Source organism: Callorhinchus milii, unplaced genomic scaffold (genome assembly GCF_018977255.1).
Source record: "Callorhinchus milii isolate IMCB2004 unplaced genomic scaffold, IMCB_Cmil_1.0 Scaffold4, whole genome shotgun sequence".
Lineage (NCBI taxonomy): Eukaryota > Metazoa > Chordata > Chondrichthyes > Chimaeriformes > Callorhinchidae > Callorhinchus > Callorhinchus milii.
The window spans coordinates 12,356,491-12,375,393 of NW_024704745.1; the positions used below are offsets into that span (position 1 = coordinate 12,356,491).

The 18,903-nt window shown below is 38.5% G+C and overlaps 1 protein-coding gene across 1 annotated transcript in view; it reads left to right on the forward strand.

Annotated features, from left to right (window-relative positions):
* Positions 1-18,903, forward strand: part of man1a2 (mannosidase, alpha, class 1A, member 2) — a 71,175-nt gene that overhangs the window by 19,869 nt on the left and 32,403 nt on the right. The window contains exons 3-4 of the mRNA XM_007895860.2: positions 1,709-1,805; positions 18,213-18,331. Coding sequence (XP_007894051.2) covers positions 1,709-1,805; positions 18,213-18,331 — 216 coding nt within the window. The remainder of the gene's footprint in view (positions 1-1,708; positions 1,806-18,212; positions 18,332-18,903) is intronic.

Consider the following 18,903-nt stretch of genomic DNA (forward strand, 5'->3'; position numbering starts at 1 on the left):
TGTTATCTAATTTTTTTTGTGAAATGATAAGGTTCTGATCGACAAATGTAGTTCCCATATTCAAGAAGAGTTTCCAAGACACACCTAATAAACGCAGACTCATTAGCCAATTGTAAAATAATTAGAAGAAACATATAAGATGTGTTGTATGCAATTAACCTAATACATGAAAGCCATCGAGGTTTCAAAGCGTTATATCTTGCCTAAGTAGCCATGTTTTGTTTTGAGGTTCAGATCCCAATGAGAATTGACAGTGAGTAGCAGCGTTATATTGTGTAACTGATCTTCAAAAGGCCTTTGAAGTACTAGTTGATGTATCCTTGGCAAACACAAGTCAATGTGTATCAAGGGAAAGATAAAGGCATGAATTTGTAACTAGCTAAAGGGAAGGCTGTAAAAGGTAGTCATAAGCAGGGCTGGGCCAAATGATAGGGACAAACTGTGGGGGTTCTCAGAAGTTTCTATTGGTAGATCTCCTAGTCTATATTCTCAGTAGTTACATTCGTAACAAGATCAAGTTAGGAGATTCTACAAACAGAATTTTATGGGGTATGTACCTGGTGTGATTACTGGTAAATAAAATTTTACTGTAAGAACAGAAAGGTACTGCATCTAAGAAATACAAAGAGAAGGCACATGTACTCAATGGATGGGATAGAACTTGCCAAGAAGGAAAGTGAAAGATCTAGAGATATCAGTTGATTCTGCCTCATCATGTCTACAAATTGTGAGGCAGTAATAACCAAGTGAATAGGATATTGACTGAATTAATATTTTCAGAAGTGATGCTCAAGTTGTGCATTACCACAGTATTGTACATGCATTATCCTGACTGCAAATATTTTGTATGTGCACTGAAATTTCATTATATTGAATTGGAGAAAAATATTGTGAGCCTGTCTGCAAATTTCATATGAAAATCTACTTCATGGAGGTGTGTGTGGAAGGGGGAAGCAGGAAAATGGCTGTTGAATAGAGAAGTGCACAGCAATGGCCTACAAACAACCACAAAGTGAGTGATCAACTTTATCTGGGAATTGTTTGCAGGGAGAAACCGGGAGAAACTCCCTTTTCTTTTCAAATTCCATAGGATTTTTAATGTCCAAGAAGGTTTAATGTCTCATTCAAAGGATTGCACCTCCAGCAATGCACAATGCAGCACCCCCCCAGTATTGCACTGGTGTTTAGATGATAAGTGTTCCAAGTTCTGATGTGGGGCTTGACCCTACAACCTTCTGACTTGTGAGAGAGTACTGAGCCAAGCTGATACACAGTCAATCACTCAATCTAAAACTTCAAATGATAATAATCCTTGCATTTGATGTAGCGCCTTATCACGTCATTGAGACGTCTCAAAGCGCTTAACAGGATATACTGTATAGTGGATTGACTGTATTTTGTGGGCGAAATGCGGCAGCCAGTTGTGCACAGCAATGTCCCACAAACAGCCATGGAGTGAGTGACAAATTTTATTTGTGGGATAGATGGCCAGGACCCAGGGAGAAACTCTCTTCTCTTTTCGAATAGTGCCATGGGATCTTTAATATCCTCCTGAACAGGCAGATGGGACCTCGGTTCAACGACTCATCTGAAGGACAGTTAAAATGAAGCAGTATAGTTATTTGTACACCTCACTTGTTTTCTTCCTCATTTTAATTGTAAAAGGATCACAAAAATAAGTGTAACATTTAATTTTATTTTTTCACAGATGATGAAGCATGCGTGGAGCAACTACAGACAGTATGCATGGGGACACAATGAGTTGAAACCACTCTCCAGAAAGGGCTATTCCCCTAATATATTTGGTAAGAACATTGATATTTTACTGGAAGTGTTTTATTCTTGTGTTCATGCTCTCTTTTGCTTCAGTTCATTACTTGGTTAATGTAACCACATGCCTTTTGGCCAACCTTATTGTATTTAGATACTTTTTGTCAAACATGCCATGTCAGAGAGTTTGTTGTCTCATCAGAAGTATCTGAGGGACATTATGTTCCCATTTTGTTCAGCAGTATTATGCATAAATGTGCTGATCCATGGCCAAGCAAAATGGCCAACATCCAATGATTTGATACCACATCTGGTTTCTACATGGTAGAGCCAATTGCCCAAGAGTGATTTCTTTTAATATATCTCATTTGTCTTTAGATCCCTTTTAGAATTTAAATGCACATGGGAGAATTTCAGTTTTGTCAGCTTGTTTTTTTGGCATGAATCTTTCATAGCTAAATTGTTAGAAAGGTATTGGGTGAGCAGGAGGTTTGAACACTATGTTTTGTCTTTGGAACTTAGATTGAAGTTGAGGACTTGTTTGGAAAGTTCACTCACAAAGGCTATAATGGTACTAAGTGTGGGAAATGGAAATTATTGTATTCTTGCAGGAGGTTTATTGTTCCATTCAATTGAATGACAAAAGCCTAGAGATGGGTGTGGTATTGAGACCAAATTATGGTGGTTTAAAATTCATATACCTGGAGTATAATCAGTTATCTTCTTTGAACATAAATATTCTTATTTGGTATTGAACCAAATGTCTAAAAGTATTAGATATAAAAACTGAAGATTAAAGCAATCCAATTGCCAATCATAAATTTTATACGGTTTCTGCAGCATAGACTACTTGTTTACAAATGGCCATAACATATGTTTTGTACAATAAATTAATTCAGCCATAAATACCATGGAGTGCCGAGTACTAGTTGATAGTACTCTTAAATGATGTATTGGAAGATATAAACCCTAAAGTTTACTGTCATCCTGACATCTTCTGGTAAAAGTTGTGAAAGATGAACCTGCAATAAAGCACAATTGAGTTCCCTAAATTCATAGAATGAAACAAGGTCCAGTGCATTATTGGTCCAATATCTGGACTTGGAGCAATGTTGACGAGTTGCTTACCTACTTACCGCCTATAAAGGTGGGTTGTGTAAAATAGAGACATTTTAAAAATGCTGGGTAGTGGGGAGAAGAAGGGTATAATACAAAAAAAATTGCATTTATATAGTGTATGCCTGAACTCTAATTATTTGGGGAAATTGGGGATATTAATTCAGAGGCCCAAAGTTCTAATGATCCTCGCCTAAAAACTATTGCTTTAAAATTTAAGAATGTGAAGTATTTTTAATTCATAAATTCGCTTTGAATTTCGACATTGATTTTCTGGCATTCTTAAAAAGAGCTCTTTGGAAATCTCTTTCATATCAAGGCTGAGTTCGAGAATATTTTTCAAAATTCCGTGCAATATCAATTTTTAACTCGACTGCCGGCAGGTTAAAATCTATGATGGACAAAAATGGCCATCTTATTAAATTGCCTTTGATATCATTTCCCACTTAAACAAGAAATGATGTTGAGTTGACTTGCCAACCTGGCATTTGGCCATTTTTTCTTTACAACAACAAAATTACATTTATAGAGCGCCTTTCACATCGGGAGGGTGTCTCAAAGCACTCACTCACTCACACATACACTCATAACTGACACACGTTCACACTGACACTCACAACGTACACACACTCACAACGTACACACACTCACAACGTACACACACTCACAACGTACACACACTCACAACGTACACACACTCACAACGTACACACACTCACAACGTACACACACTCACAACGTACACACACGCACAACGTACACACACGCACAACGTACACACACGCACAACGTACACACACGCACAACGTACACACACGCACAACGTACACACACGCACAACGTACACACACGCACAACGTACACACACGCACAACGTACACACACGCACAACGTACACACACGCACAACGTACACACACGCACAACGTACACACACGCACAACGTACACACACGCACAACGTACACACACGCACAACGTACACACACGCACAACGTACACACACGCACAACGTACACACACGCACAACGTACACACACGCACAACGTACACACACGCACAACGTACACACACTCACAACGTACACACTGACACAAACAGTCTCACCCACACTTACACACACACTTTACTACGGAAACAAGCTGGCAAACAGCATGTAATCTGCACCAGCAATGTCACATAGAGCCAGAAGTCCCTGCTTTCCTTTGAAATACTGCTGTGGGATATTTGATGCCCACGTGACCACCAGAACAGGCATTAAGGATCTCAGTTTACTGAAGGGCAGCACTTCACATTGCCATGTTTTTTTCCATATCATGTGGAATATCAGTATAGATTTTAACATCAAGTCCTTAGTGCGGATCTTGAAAAATCTTCTAGCCTGGGGCCAAGTAAGATACCACTGAGCTAAATTGACAAAGTTGCATCTCTACTTTTATTAAGAGGCTTGAATTACACAGCTCCTTTGCCTATATAACTTCATGCCATTTTTCATTGTTATTAATTTAGTTCCGTCAAGGGGATGTTAAGGGACTCCTTTTCTTCCCCACCCCCGACATTTTTAAGGAAAGGAAATTGGAGTTTTTCTCCCTTTTATCATGGCTTATGTTTTTTCCTCATTCAAATCCTTCTTCAAAACTTGAGTGATTGAATACATCATTGCTGGTACAAAGTAACTACTGCATTCGCTGACATAATAATATTCACTTTATTTCTAATTGATCTCATTTTGTAAAGTGGTTTGAGATATTTATTTTCTGTGATAAATTTTTTATAAGTGCAACTGTATAAGTGCATTAAAGGCTTAAATTGCAAGCAGCACTCTTAGACTGAAACTAAAATCTGCTCATTGCTGGACACATGACATCACAGTGAATGTCTTGGAAGTGCTTCTTGACCCCTCTGCTTTCTGAACTGATGTTAGAATCACTTTTTTTGCCATCAAAGCTGGAGTTGGCTGATGTTGATAAGATAACTCTCAACTTGAATGTCAGGATTCCGACGGCAATGCACCTTGCATGTATGAATCATCGAATGAATCACTTAGAGGTGACCCTGCTATTTTGAAATGCTTTCAGTTTCAATGGTGAACAGTAGTCAGCTCCTGTGACGTTTCTTAAGAAAGAGATGTAAGCTTCAATATTGGGTAACTGTTGTCATTTTCTCAAGAAACAATGTATTTTTATGGCATTCCCTCATTTCCTTCTGATTCTCTAGGCGCTGCAAAATCAAAAAAAGAATATAATTGGAATAGCACCATATGAATCCAGGATTTTAAAAAATATTCCGGGGTTAAATAGAGCTTGCTCTCTGAATGAATATACAGTGGAATCCGTTTTTGCCGGACGTCGGGTAAATTAAACAAAACACCCGTTTCGATTCATTTGTATTCTTGCATGTTTTAAATATGTCTGGTAATGTGGAAAATCCAGTTACTCTGGGCAAAATGCAGTGCTGGTCCCCGCTGAATGTGTTCATTCAGGCCTTCTGTCTGTCCCTTCAGCCACGGAGGACACGAGGATGTAGATGGGAGGAGTCAAATTGCGTTTGCAGCAGACGCCAGCCGTTCACAAGCAGCTGGAGTTGCGCTGTCAATCAGTGACGGGGCGGAGGAATGGGGGCAGAACAAGGAAAGGAAATCGCGATTGATTGACAGCTGAGCCGCTTGTGAATGGGTGGATCCCATCCATTCACTAATGGCTTCAGGCTGTCACTCACCTCAGCTGCCGCGAATTGATCCCCTTTCTATCCAATGTGAACATCAGTGGGAGGGAGGAATTGCCGACACTGGAAAAAACTCGCTTCTCGTTTCAAAAAAGTGTAAAAATACTGTCCATCTGAGAGATAGAGGAGACCTCTGTTTGTTTCATCCGAAGGATAGCATCTCTTAGGAGGCAGTACTTCTCCAGCACCACACTGTAGCAGTAGCCTCGACTATGAGCTCAAAGTCTCGCTGTGAGGCTTAAACCCACAACCTTCTTACTTGGAGGTGAGGGTGCTCCCAGCTGAGCCAGGACAATTGGTATTCTTGACCAACATATTTCTAATTCTAATATGCGTTGAGGGTGTTACAAATCATGTTCACCAAAGTGAACGTTCTCTTTCCGATAGCTTCAGTTTGACTGGAGCTTTATGACCTTGCTATTTTGGTTTCCTTTGCGGTTCAGGCTTGCTGTTGTCTGTTTATCACTGTATGCAATTTGTTAAAATATCATTTTCACCTCTCTTCAATCTCACACAATTGCAAGAGTGCTTCAATGCAAATTGTTCTGATCTGGTGAATCCAGTACTAAAGTATGCCCTGATGGATATGAAATATGTATAACTAGTATGTAGTTTCAATCAAATACATTTCAGTGCAGTTAAATCAAATGCAGTATTTCTCTGTGCCAACCTGTTTCAAGTGTGTAACTCCACCAATTGTTTTATGAATTAATCCATGCAAATTGTAAGCAATATAATTGTATCTTAAAAATGATGTTGAATTAACAAAAAGACATGTTTGTATGAATTGAAGATATTTTTGGTTTGGATGTTTGGCACTGATACTTTTCAATAGGTGGAATAGTTTTAAACACTTTATGCAGTAACATTTTATTGTTTTCAAGCGAAACATGTGTAAGAACTTCAGAAGACATGGTGGGGATCATTCTTTGCTTGTTCATCCAGAACTCTGCAGCTCATGTCCTCGCCCGCACCGCACCCTATCACCCCCATCCTCGCCCGGCTCCATTGGCTCCCCATCACTCAGAGGATACGTTTCAAGATCCTGGTCCTCACCTTCAAAGCTCTCTACGGCCTTGCTCCTCCCTTCCTCCGTGACATCCTAACCCCTTACCAACTTGTCCACTCGCACCGTTCAGCAGGCTCCGGCTTGCTTTATGCCCCCACCTTGCCCGCCCCACCATTGGCGGGCTGGCCTTGAACCTCTCTGCCCCCACCCTCTGGAACTCCATCCCACAATCCCTTCGCATCACCTCCTCCTTTGTCTCCTTCAAGACCCTCCTCTTCGACAGTGCCTTTGGTCACCCTCCTATCCCTACCCTCCCTGCCCTCCACTCTTCCTAATCCCAACCACCAGCTTGGGTGCTGATCCCTGACTGTCTAGTGCTTTGGGATGTCCTCCTGATGTGAAAGGTGCTAAACAAATATAATTTGTTGTTGTTGTATGTTTACCTACCATAGCAGTGAATGTGAATTTTCCACTTGTCAGTAAATTTATTGAACTTGGGGAGAGTTTGCTCTTGTCCACTTTTCCTTAGAGAACACTATTATAACCACAACTGTCATGCTTTGTAAGTTTCCCCATAGTGAAAATGATATGGAACAATACATACGCTGTGAAAGTATAGTCTGTTAAGCTTTATAGTTGAATTAATATGGTCAGTAATTGTGAGATTTGTGAGCAACTTGGAAAAAGAGACTCGCTTTCAATCCCACCCGACAAAAATGCATATATAACCACCTGTCCCCAACACAGTCACTGCATTTTTTTTAGTCAGCTGGGTGTCTGACTCATGCACATATCCATCACCACGGTTAAGAAAACCAAACAGAGTTCCCTGGAAATTCCAGAGATATTTCCAGATTTCTCTGGAAATTCCAGAGATATTTGTTAGAATGGAATGCGCACTCTCTCTGTGTAGGGACATCTCCTGCTTACCCAATTCCAGAAAGTATCAGGTGCAGGATGTGACCCCACAGTGTGCATTGGGGAACTGGTATAGTCTTGTGGAGTCCTGTAGTTCAGTGGTTAGAGCACTTGCTTTGCACGTTAGATTCCTGGGTTAGATTCCCGACAGGGGGAAACCTTGGGTAAGTTTCCTTACTCCATAATAATCTCTCAAAAAAAAAAATTGGTCATTTCAATCCATGACTGTTTGTGGGACACTGCTGTGCGCAATTGGCTGCTGCATTTTGCCCACAAATATACAGGCAATTCACTTTACAGTCTATTCTGTGAAGCGCTTTGAGACGTCTAGACGCTTTGTCAAATGCAAGGATTATTATAACCAGCTAAAACCGCATATTTGCCATTGAGACACTGCCTGGCAAGCTTTTCTGTGGCTTGTCCAGCTAAGTCCACCCTACCTGTGAGAGCTTCGGCTTGCAGGGTTAATGAGAGCTGAATAGGAAGACTCCCTGTCCCCAATAACTGGTCTGCCTTTCAAAGTCCTGCTGATGAACTAGCTTAGCAGTGCTGTCATCAGCAGTGCCTTGGAATACTGCAGATCCACCTTACTCAAGAAATTGACTACTGAGACAGTCATGGGGTGGGCTCGATTCTGATATTTTGTTGGCAAATATATAATAATAATCCTTGCATTTATATGTCCTTGGAGCCAGTTAGTCTCCAAGGAGATTCTGCTTACCTAGGCCTACACCCCTCAGCCCCCCAGAGGCTAGTCACTAATTGGCCACTGCATAACCACGTGAACTGATTCTTAGTCACATAAGCAATTATAACTTGTTTTAAGCAAATTTGTTTCATAGTCAATCTCGAAAACTCCAAATCATAAGCCAAACAAATTATTACAAGATGCAGTAAGCAATATTGAAAGAAGAGGCTACTTTCCATTATGACCTTCCATTTACCCATCAAATAGCTAAAGGCAAGTCCTTGGATTCGACAGGCATTAAAATATTTATTTCAGTCTTAGTTTGTGTTTCTGAAAGTAGATGACTGCTCATTCAGGTTGATATTTTTATGTAACCAGCCAGTATTTTGCTGCAGTCTGCTTGACTGTAAGATCAAACTTGGTTAAATTATTAACTTATTTGATATGCAAATTTTTTTTTATTGCAAGTAACTACAACTTCTTAATGGGGTAGCAATTTGCATCTTTTCAAATGGATTTTCCATGTACAAACATTTTAAATTACACCACTTAATAGACTAATATTTGCAAACTATCGCTTTAGTTTAATCATAACTCATAGGACTATTGCACAAAATCAAATCCATCTTTTTTAGCCTTTGCTTAGTTTTATATACCAGTTTCTGTTTTAATGTAGTATTTCGAGCATATAATGGCAACTGTAGGATTAGTTCATTAAGTGGTGCCATCTGATGGATGCACCAAAAAAAATGTTTCCACTATTTTAATTCAACATACTTGTGTTCAGGAGTTGATAATGTATCATGCATATGAACGATGTGTGATTGTAGCGCTTCAGAGGATATACTGTAAATTGTGAGTGTGTATTTTTTGGGCGAATGGGCAGCCAAATTGCACACAGCACTGTCCTGCAAACAGTCATGGAGTCGATGACCAATTTTATTTGTGGGATTTTTGGCCAGGAACCCGGGATAACTCCTCCACACACTACCCCCCCTTTTCAAATAGTGCCATGGGATCTTTAACATCCACCCGGATAGGCAGTCAGTACCTTGGTTTAAAATCTCATTTGACGTTTAGGTGTAATTATGTTTCATGTGTAGAGATGAATTTACAGGTGATCTAAATTATGTGAAGAGATTATTAATTATGTAATTACCTATCCTTTTCATTTGTTATGACATAAGTAAGACCACTTGTAATCTTTTCTATACGCTTGCATTTACACATGGTTTTACATAGCACATAATACAAATGTGTTTACATGTAGCTTATACGTTATATGATATACCTGTATTTACACATGGTTCAACCATAGTACATCAAACAAAGTGCACAGTACTATGGATCCCATTCATAACATTTACTAGGCGTGGATAGTCTTAAAAACCTCAAATTATGAATATCGATCAATTTAGAAATAGTATTCCAAATTAAAAAAAAGTCATTATTCTTTCAAGTTAGTGGCAGTAAAAGCTGTTTACAAATTGATATAGATACATTGCATGATAACCAGTTTGAGCTCATTTACTATGGTATTCTTCCTAGCCAAGTAGAATTGAAGTACAGAAGACATAATGAGAGGAAATGAAATTAATGCAAAGTGTCTTGAAGCATTTTTCATTCTTTGGGCTATTATTGCTGACCTTGAATTTTAATTTTCTGTTTTTAAGCCTTCAGGTTAGGAGCTGATCGTGTAATAAATGTTGGCACTTAATATTTCACTTTATGAATAGGATCTTTCTGAATATAATTTTTTTCCTCTCGGTTCCTCCTGTCATTGGCTTGCAAAAGTCTAAAAGTTAATTGTTGAAGGGTATAAAATAGAATGGGGTTTAAAAGCAGTGACTGCTTTATTGAAGCAAAGATGGTTGAGTTGAGAAATATATCATTAGAACCGTGGCTAAACCCTAGATTGCATTGCTTCGGAATGACTCTTCAATCCATCATCAATCAGGTAAAGCGAGTCATAAAGCACTCGAGAAATGCATCTTCCCAATTCAGTTTGCATTTGAAATGGGATCAAATGTTGTTAGCCGAGCACAACAATCTTTCATTTTACATTGCTGATCGGAATGCTTCTATTTGGAAGCAGGTGTGAGAGAGTACCCTTGTTGTACTAGACTGTTTGACAACTCAACTCACATCTATCACCAACTCATTACTTGATCATATGGTGAGTGGTCAGATCACTTGCCTCGCAAGCGAGAGACCTGGGTTTGATTCCCGGCAGGGTGAAATGTTGGGCAAGTTTCCTTACTTCACACTCCTCTGTTTACCTAGCAGTAAGTAGAAACCAGGTTGTTAGTCGATTGATGAATCGCTTTTCCGGGGGTAATAATTCCTTCAAAAAAAAATAATAAATTGGTCACTTCAATCCACAACTGTTTGTGGGTCACTGCTGTGCGCAATTGGCTGCTGCGTTTTACCTACAAAATATACAGTCAATTCACTTTACAGTATATTCTGAAGCACTTTGAGATGTCTTGAAGACATGATAAGACGCTATATCTGATGCAAGGATTATTATTATTTACCCTGGAATGCGTCTGTACCAGTTTATAAAACGCCAATATATGTGAAAAGACCCACGGTAGCAAAGCAGTACTGTATAAACAAAGTGTATAACTACACCAACATGGAAACACATAAAATATAATGGAGAGAGAAAGGGGATATAACTGCTCCACAATGCATAGTACTTCATATCCATTATTTTTGTGCCTTCTAGCCTAGTGTCGAGGATCAATCTATTTATCTTTGTTATATTCAGTCACATATAATCCAAACAGATGGCCATCTTTAAGATTAATAACACCATGGAAATATAAAGCCTTGATCATGATTAAACCGCTGACAGATGGTTTGAATAATGCTAGTCAGCACCATGGTGCTGCTAAAACTGCAGAGCGCTCTGCTCCGTTCAGCTAAAAGATGAAGCAGATCATTGCTAGAATTTGAAGAGATTGGTCTGAAACCAGTTTTTCACTTCTGAAAAACATTTATCTAAATTGACCTCTAAATTAAGCAAAATATATATAACAAGAAGATTACATTTGTATTGCGCCTTTCATGTCGGGAGGACGTCCCAAGGCGCTGGACAGTGTACAGCATTTTAGCCCTGAGCTGGGGAGAAGGGAGGGGTGGCCGATGGCATGGTTGAAGAGGAGGGCTTTGAGGTGGGACTTGAAGGAGGCTAAGGAGAGGGCGAGGCAGAGTGATTGGGGGATGGAATTCCAGAGGTTGGGGGCAGAGTGGCTGAAGGCTCTCCCGCCAATGGTGGGGTGGGTGGGTCGGGGGACGTGGAGCAGGCCAGAGTCGACTGAGCGGAGGGAGCGGGCGGGTTGGTAGGAGGTCACAGAGGTGAGGTGGGGCGAGGCGGTTTGTAGGTGAGGACCAGGCAATGGAGTCGGGCCAGAATGGGGGAGATAGGGGTCATGAAGTTTGGTGCATGTCTGAAATTGTCATCTACGGGACAAAGTTTTTTTTTAAATTTGTTAAAGAAATCTTTTGGGAAGTCGGTTGCATTGGATAGATGGACAAATCATCTACTCCTGTTGACATGGTGATCAAGAGTATTGAACCCATAGACCTATATCTAATGATAATCCTTATATTTGGTATAGTGCTTTTCATATCAGGATGTCCCACAGTGTTTTACAGGATATACTGTTAAGTGGAATGACTGTATTTTGTGGGCAAACTCGAAAGCACATTTGTACATGCAAACAGCCAGGGATTGAATGACCAATTTTATTGGGGAGTTATTGAACAGGATACTGGGAGAAACTCCCTACTGTTTTTGAATAATGCCATGGAATCTTTAATGTTCACCTGAATGGGCAGATGAGTTTAATGTCTTAGTCGAAGAATGGCACCTTCAATAATGTAGCACCCCAACGCCCCTTTCCTGGCTGCTTCATGTAGTAAGCAAAGCAAATGAACAATATAGCTTAACTCCTTCCAACTATTAGAAACCTATTACAAAAACCTATTATTAAGCTGATTTTTTTGGCTCATGATAATAATAATAATAATAATCCTTGCATTTGATATAGCAGTTTTCACGTCGGGAGGACGTCCCAAAGCGCTTCACAGAACACACTGTAAAGTGAATTGACTGTATATTTGTGGGCGAACGCGGCAGCCAATTGCGCACAGCAATGTCCCACAAACAGTCGTAGATTGAAAATGACCAATTTATTATTGTTTTCGTTTTTTGGAGGGATTATTATTATTATGATGCGTATGATAGAAAGCAGGAGCTGATTGGGTATTCCATCAATTCATATTTGTTACTGTAAATGAGCCATTAGATTTTACTCAACCCTTGAATTCCAATATTTAACTATAATTGCAACAGTGGCAAATTTAATCCAGGTTCATTTTGTATGCAGATAAAAGTTTATTCTGAGGAGAAGGGCTGTTTTATCAAGATCACCAGAAAAATAATGCAGGGAACTCACATTTAATTCAGTAAATCCCCATTTCATAGGACTCTGGTTATCCAGAAATCATACCTCCCTGGCCCGAAGCAGGATTTTTTAAAAACAAAATCCACAGGACGCATGTAGATTCCTGCCTAGTGCGTGCCCTCACCGTCCTTGCTGACATCAGTAGCCAAGGATATCCACTTTGACTCAGTTTGAATCCTGCGAGCAGAAGATAGCTTATTCGCTTATCTTCTGCTTACGGGATTCAAATCATTACACTGCCGATACTGGCATTTTTCAGCACTGATAAAATCCGGTAACTGTGGGTAATGGCATTGTAATTAAGCTTGGCCAGGAATTGCGGCTCGCCTGGCCAGACCTTCCTCCGCATTGGTCTGGGAAGCCAGAGTTTTAGTGTATATGAATGTATTTTTTTTTAAAGTAATCTGGATGGTGGAGCCTTTTTACTCTGGCAATTGTGTTCTGACTAATGTGATGAAAATTCCCAGTAAAAAATTCAAGCAATTCCAGTTCAAGTGGATGCATTTCTGCAGCAAAGAAATGGCTTGAGTTACGCATTATTGGTAGCCTCCCTGAGAAGCTACAAAGGTGGCTTTTGTGGGAAATGGAGATTCATAGTTTGACGGCACCATTGAAAGCAACTCCCGTGTGTTTCTTGTCTTGTGGCATCAACTCCATTTTCTTCTGCAGGCATCTTTTTCACAGGAATATTAGGTGCAATGCTAGAAATAGATCTTTGTGTTCAATGAGCTCGAGGAAGAGCTGTTTGGATTGTAACCTTTTCATTTTCTGCGAAGGTTGAAGAACAAAGCCTGCTACACTGAAAGCAGCTGCTCATTTTTTGTGTGTGATGCAGTCAACTATGCCACAATGTTGGGATAATGAATGTTTCTTTGAAACCGTGTCTGATGGATGTGTTGATGCTAATTGGCACAAATGTAGCAAACTTTTAACTAAACATGTGAAACATTGAATTGGGGGGAAAATAGGAATGATTATCTGGGGAGCTACAGGTCCCAGCTGTAATTAACATGCTCCTGTAGCATCTTTTGTATATTCAATTGCCCATCTGGTTTGCTGTACTAAATCCTGAATTAACCGAGAGTGGACGTTGTAAATGCATTACCAATGCTGGTAGTACAAGTAGCAATCTGGCCAAGTAACAGTTGTTTTAAATGTGAGAAATAATTATTACTCAAATGGAGCGGGTGCAAGGAAATCCAACCTTGATTACTTCTGTAAAAGAAGATAGACAAAGATTTCAGTACATTTCATTCATGTTTTTTGTGAGATTTGGTTGGCATGGATTTTTTTTAGACTTTAAAGGCCATATTGATGGCGTTAATTTGACCAGAATGCTATTTTTGATCTGTTTTTGATCTGGCTATGGATTATAAAATACTGAATTGGTGCACTTTTGTTTGTTGTTTTAATAACCGATAGCACCTTTCATCTATTATCTATCTAGTCAGCCAGTCGATATAATAATAATAATAATAATAATAATAATCCTTGCATTTGATATAGTGCTTTTCACGTCGGGAGGATGTTCCAAAGCGCTTCACAGAACATACTGTAAAGTGAATTGACTGTATATTTGTGGGCGAACGCGGCAGCCAATTGCGCACAGCAATGTCCCACAAAAAGTGGTAGATTGAAAATGACCAATTTATTATTGTTTTGTTTTGGAGGGATTATTATTAGGCTCTGTGTGGAGTAAGGAAACTTGCCCAAGGTTTCGCCCTCTGCCTGGAATTGAACTCAGGTCTCTCGCTTGCAAAGCGAGTGCTCTAACCACTGAGCTACAGGACTCCACAGGGTTTAATAGAATGCACAAATAGTGTCCAGTAACATTTTAATGTGCAACCCAAGTCTGAAGTCCAGTGCCTTCCCTGGAAACATTAGAGTCCTTTATAATATGGCAATTGAGGTCCATAATATACCAACCTATTCTATAATGGGATGTAATTGTCATTTGGTGGTTTCACATTCACTGTACATGTGTGCAGAAACATGAAGTTTGTTGCCTAACCCTAATGAAATAACTTTCCTGGTACCTTTAACTGACCAGGCATGGAAAGACATCAGTTCAGTTTGATATCAGTGAGACATGGGTGTGAAGGGAAGATGTAAACACTTAATTTTTGAAAAATTATAATTTTACCTTTTTTTCTATTTGTCAACTTTTAATTGTTTGCTGTTGGCTCTTTTAGCTTGAAGATTAATTTCAAAGAATAAAATGACAACCTGCCTTCACTTATTTCAGCAGGCGGCCATTTCGTGTAATTTAGTTGTCCCTCAACACTTAATCATGAATCACTCCACTTGGGATCTTACCAAAATAACCAAGTCAAATCTATATACCAGACATCCATCAATAATAACCATGAAACTGCCTGCTTTTACACACCATGTATACACTGTATATTATTTTGCTCATGAGATACATTATTACTGGTATGAAAAGATTTTAGAATCTGTTTTAAGCACTTGGGTGCTTTTTCAGATTATTTGTTTGCTTGACTTCTTTTTCCTATCATAATTGTATTTATCTTAGACATTTTTATGGTCTGTTTTTCAGTGAAATGACTTGGCTTATAATTGTGAGATGGAAGGATAATTTTTAATGGTTATTTTCATAGTGAATAGTGAAGCAGTTTTCACTTTAAAAAGGGAGATAACTGATGGATGCTGTAGATGCTTCATGAAATGAGAATATTGTTTACTCTATGATATTGTCAGAAATCCAACTGAGATAAATAGATGACAATTCAAGGTGCTCATTTGAAGTGATATTCTGTTGTCGTTGGCACTTTAAAATGCTATTTAATTATCAATCTTCAGTTTTCCCCTTAACATTTTGCACTTATTTATGGGTCATTGAAGAAATCATAGAATTTGTTTTGCTGTTTGTTCTACAAGTGAGGTATACTTAAATAAAGATGAGATTTGATTAGGAACATTAGGAACATTTGGCAGCAAATTCGAGCATTTCCACAATTCGAGCAAAGCCAGTCTATAATTTCCAGTCTGCTGGTAGTAATGGCACGACACTATCACTGGGTCAATGGATGGATGCTCAAGTATTGGTTATGTAAGTGATTTAGGGTTTTGTTCTGTCAGATTGCACTCTTGCGGGATAGTTGTGTTTCATAAACTCCAGCTTGTTCATAAAAGCTAGCTCATTTAGAATGGCAGGAAAAAAATTCGGTTCATTTGTCTCCATACGGTGAGTATTTAATCTTGGTTAGGCTTCCAGGAGAGTGTCAAATATAACGAAACAATTGAGAAAACTGGAGAGTGAATTATGTCTGGATCAAGAAAGATTCAAGAAATTAAAAAATATATGTATTTTAGGTTGCTGTGTTCTTGCCAAAACAAATTTAAAACTATAAGTGTATTGATCAGTAGATTTAAATTCATGGATGAATTAGAAGTACATTTTTAACAATGGTGGAAACTAACATTTAATATTATCTGTTTTAGAAGTGTGTGATTAAAAACAAACTTTTAATTTTCGTATTGGTGAGAAAACATAATGAAAATTGAATCGTGAATCCAAACCTTTATATCTTTTTTAAATTCAACACTCTATGTTTTTATATTAAAATTGTGTGCTTGGAGCTCTGAAATGGCTCAATGTTTAAACCTGTTATATTGTACAAGTGGGAAACATTTCAGATTTAATAGCCTGCCTGTTCTGGGTTAGCTGACCTTCGCTAGAGCAGTGGTATGAGTGCTTAGTTGGCCTCAGGATGCCCAGATGAGGGAGGAGAAATATTAAATAAGATTCACATTTCTACTAACTGTCCACTGACCCATGATGGAAAGTCCCATGTGTCACTGTTGGGCAAAGAATAAATTTGGCTTGGCTTCGATACCCCTGACAGCCAATGAGTTGTTGACACAAATACATGATGAATGACCTTTTGAATACGGTACCAGAGGGATGTTTCATATCCATGAACTAGAAGAATGATGGATGTTAATAGCACCTATGTAATGTCATGACCTCTCCAAGCGCTTAATCGTGATATGTGTTACACGCAATGACTCTTGTCAGCAAGTACAGTGGTGTCTCAAAAAATGAATGTTTTATCTGGAGAATTGTTAGACATAACACCTGGATAAACTTCATCAATTGAGAGATCTTTACTGTTCAGCTAAAGACCAATCCAATGGAATCTTGGTTTAGCCTTTTGTCCGAAGGATGAAGCCTCGAACAATACATTACTGCAAAGGAGTGTCACCTTAGACTGAGCTCAAAACCAACTTATGGCTTCAATTTACAACCGCTTGACCCAGAAACAATCGTGCTGCTGACTCAGGTTGACATGTAACCGACCCAAGATGAGGGAGAAGTTTTGAGTTGAAAAGCATTAATAAAATTGCTTATGAATACATATTCCCTACCTGACTACAAAATTTGTGATCTGAATCCATCAAAACAACTTTAACATGTATACTTTGGTAACAACCCTGTAGTCTGAATCCTGCATGAGTTACCTTTTTTTGATTTGGCTAATTTGGGTGTCATATGTAAATTGTGCTACAATTTGTTTTATTTTGTTGTATGTTAAAATCTCTCAGGTTTTGCACCCTGAGGGTTTGTAACTTATTAATAGCAACTTTGATAACTGTACAGAGATAATTAAACTACATGTTTTAATTAAGATAGTGAATCAGAAATATTTTCTTCATATTGTGCAGTAGTGTAGCTTCAACTGTCATTCAGTTGACTCATTATTTTAGTATAAAGTATTGAGATTTCTGCTATTTAAGTAACTGTATAGTAATTTTTAATTGATGTAACTTTTTAGACAGCATTTTTACATTTTTTAAAGTGAGAATCAGGTGCAAAGCAGATCTACTTTGAACTAATTGACTCTAAAAAATGATTGAGAATTGATGATTTATTTAAATTGCTGGTTGCAGATTATGTGGGGGAGAGAGAAAGACAAGAGCATCAGGCTAGTGGACTGTATTTGCAAGCTATCATTTACGTGAACAGCGTATTAATCAAGCACTGTGAGTTGTGATCAGGTGTTAGGATGTTGCTGTTTATTACAATTATGCCACAGAAAAAGTGAATCTTAGTTTAGCCAAACTGGAATTCCCTGTATTATTACGATGAAAATAAATTACCTAGCTGTTAAGTACAGTACTATGCTTATACTCTATTAGTATATTATTCATATGTGGATATTGGATCAATTATTTCAGCAATATGTACTTGGCTATAGAAGGAAATGTATGTTTCATGATGTGCACAGTAAACACAATTGAAAGCATGGACATGCTGTTCATTGGCACATTGAAGGATTAGCTTTATGCTCAATTCTGCCTTTCTAATGATCTTGCGCAGTGTAACAATTAATTTGAGAGGAGACTAGTGTTTGAAACACATTAGGTTGTACACTAGAGAAGATGCACAACTAGCTAATTGTTTCAGGTGGATCATCTGTCAAATCTATGTACTATATATTGTATTTAGTCAGCCATCATGTAAAGAATTGAATGTTTTTGTATTTTTAGGAAATTCTCAGATGGGTGCTACCATAGTGGATGCATTAGATACTCTCTACATCATGGGTCTTTTTGATGAGTTTCGAGATGGGAAAGAATGGATTGAGAAGAATCTAGATTTCAGTATGGTAAGTCATAATGGTTCTGTTTGTATCTTTACATCTACTGATTTTTGTTCAACATAGAATTGTTATCTGGAAATATTTTATCTGAGCTGCTAGTGAGGTGGCTTATTTAATACTATTTGAATTTAATGCTATTTGAGTGTTTTCCATGTTGGTTACCAGTTATTTGGAAAATAGAGAAGTGCAAGGTTGCAGAAGGACACATTGAAAGAGGTTTTATAGTTACTGGGTGTTAAAGTAACAAATGGGCTGCTGAGATATCAATTTTGAGTGTGTCTAGTGGACAGATGTTGGGAAGATACATTTCAGAATTTTTCATCCACTAGAATTTATATCCCCCTTTCAAGTTGATTTATTGAAGTAGCTTTGTGCAGAAGTATGAACAGGGAGCAATACTCTACACTGACAATATGTGAGAGGGGAAAAGAGAAGAGGAGCTCTGCTCATATAAATATCCAGAAACTGATTTATGCCATTTCCTGAACTTCCTTTGATTCTAAAATACTTTTCTGTTAGAAGAAAATAGAGAAATAATACAGCAGACATTGATGGTTTTACAAATTGCCCATTTAACC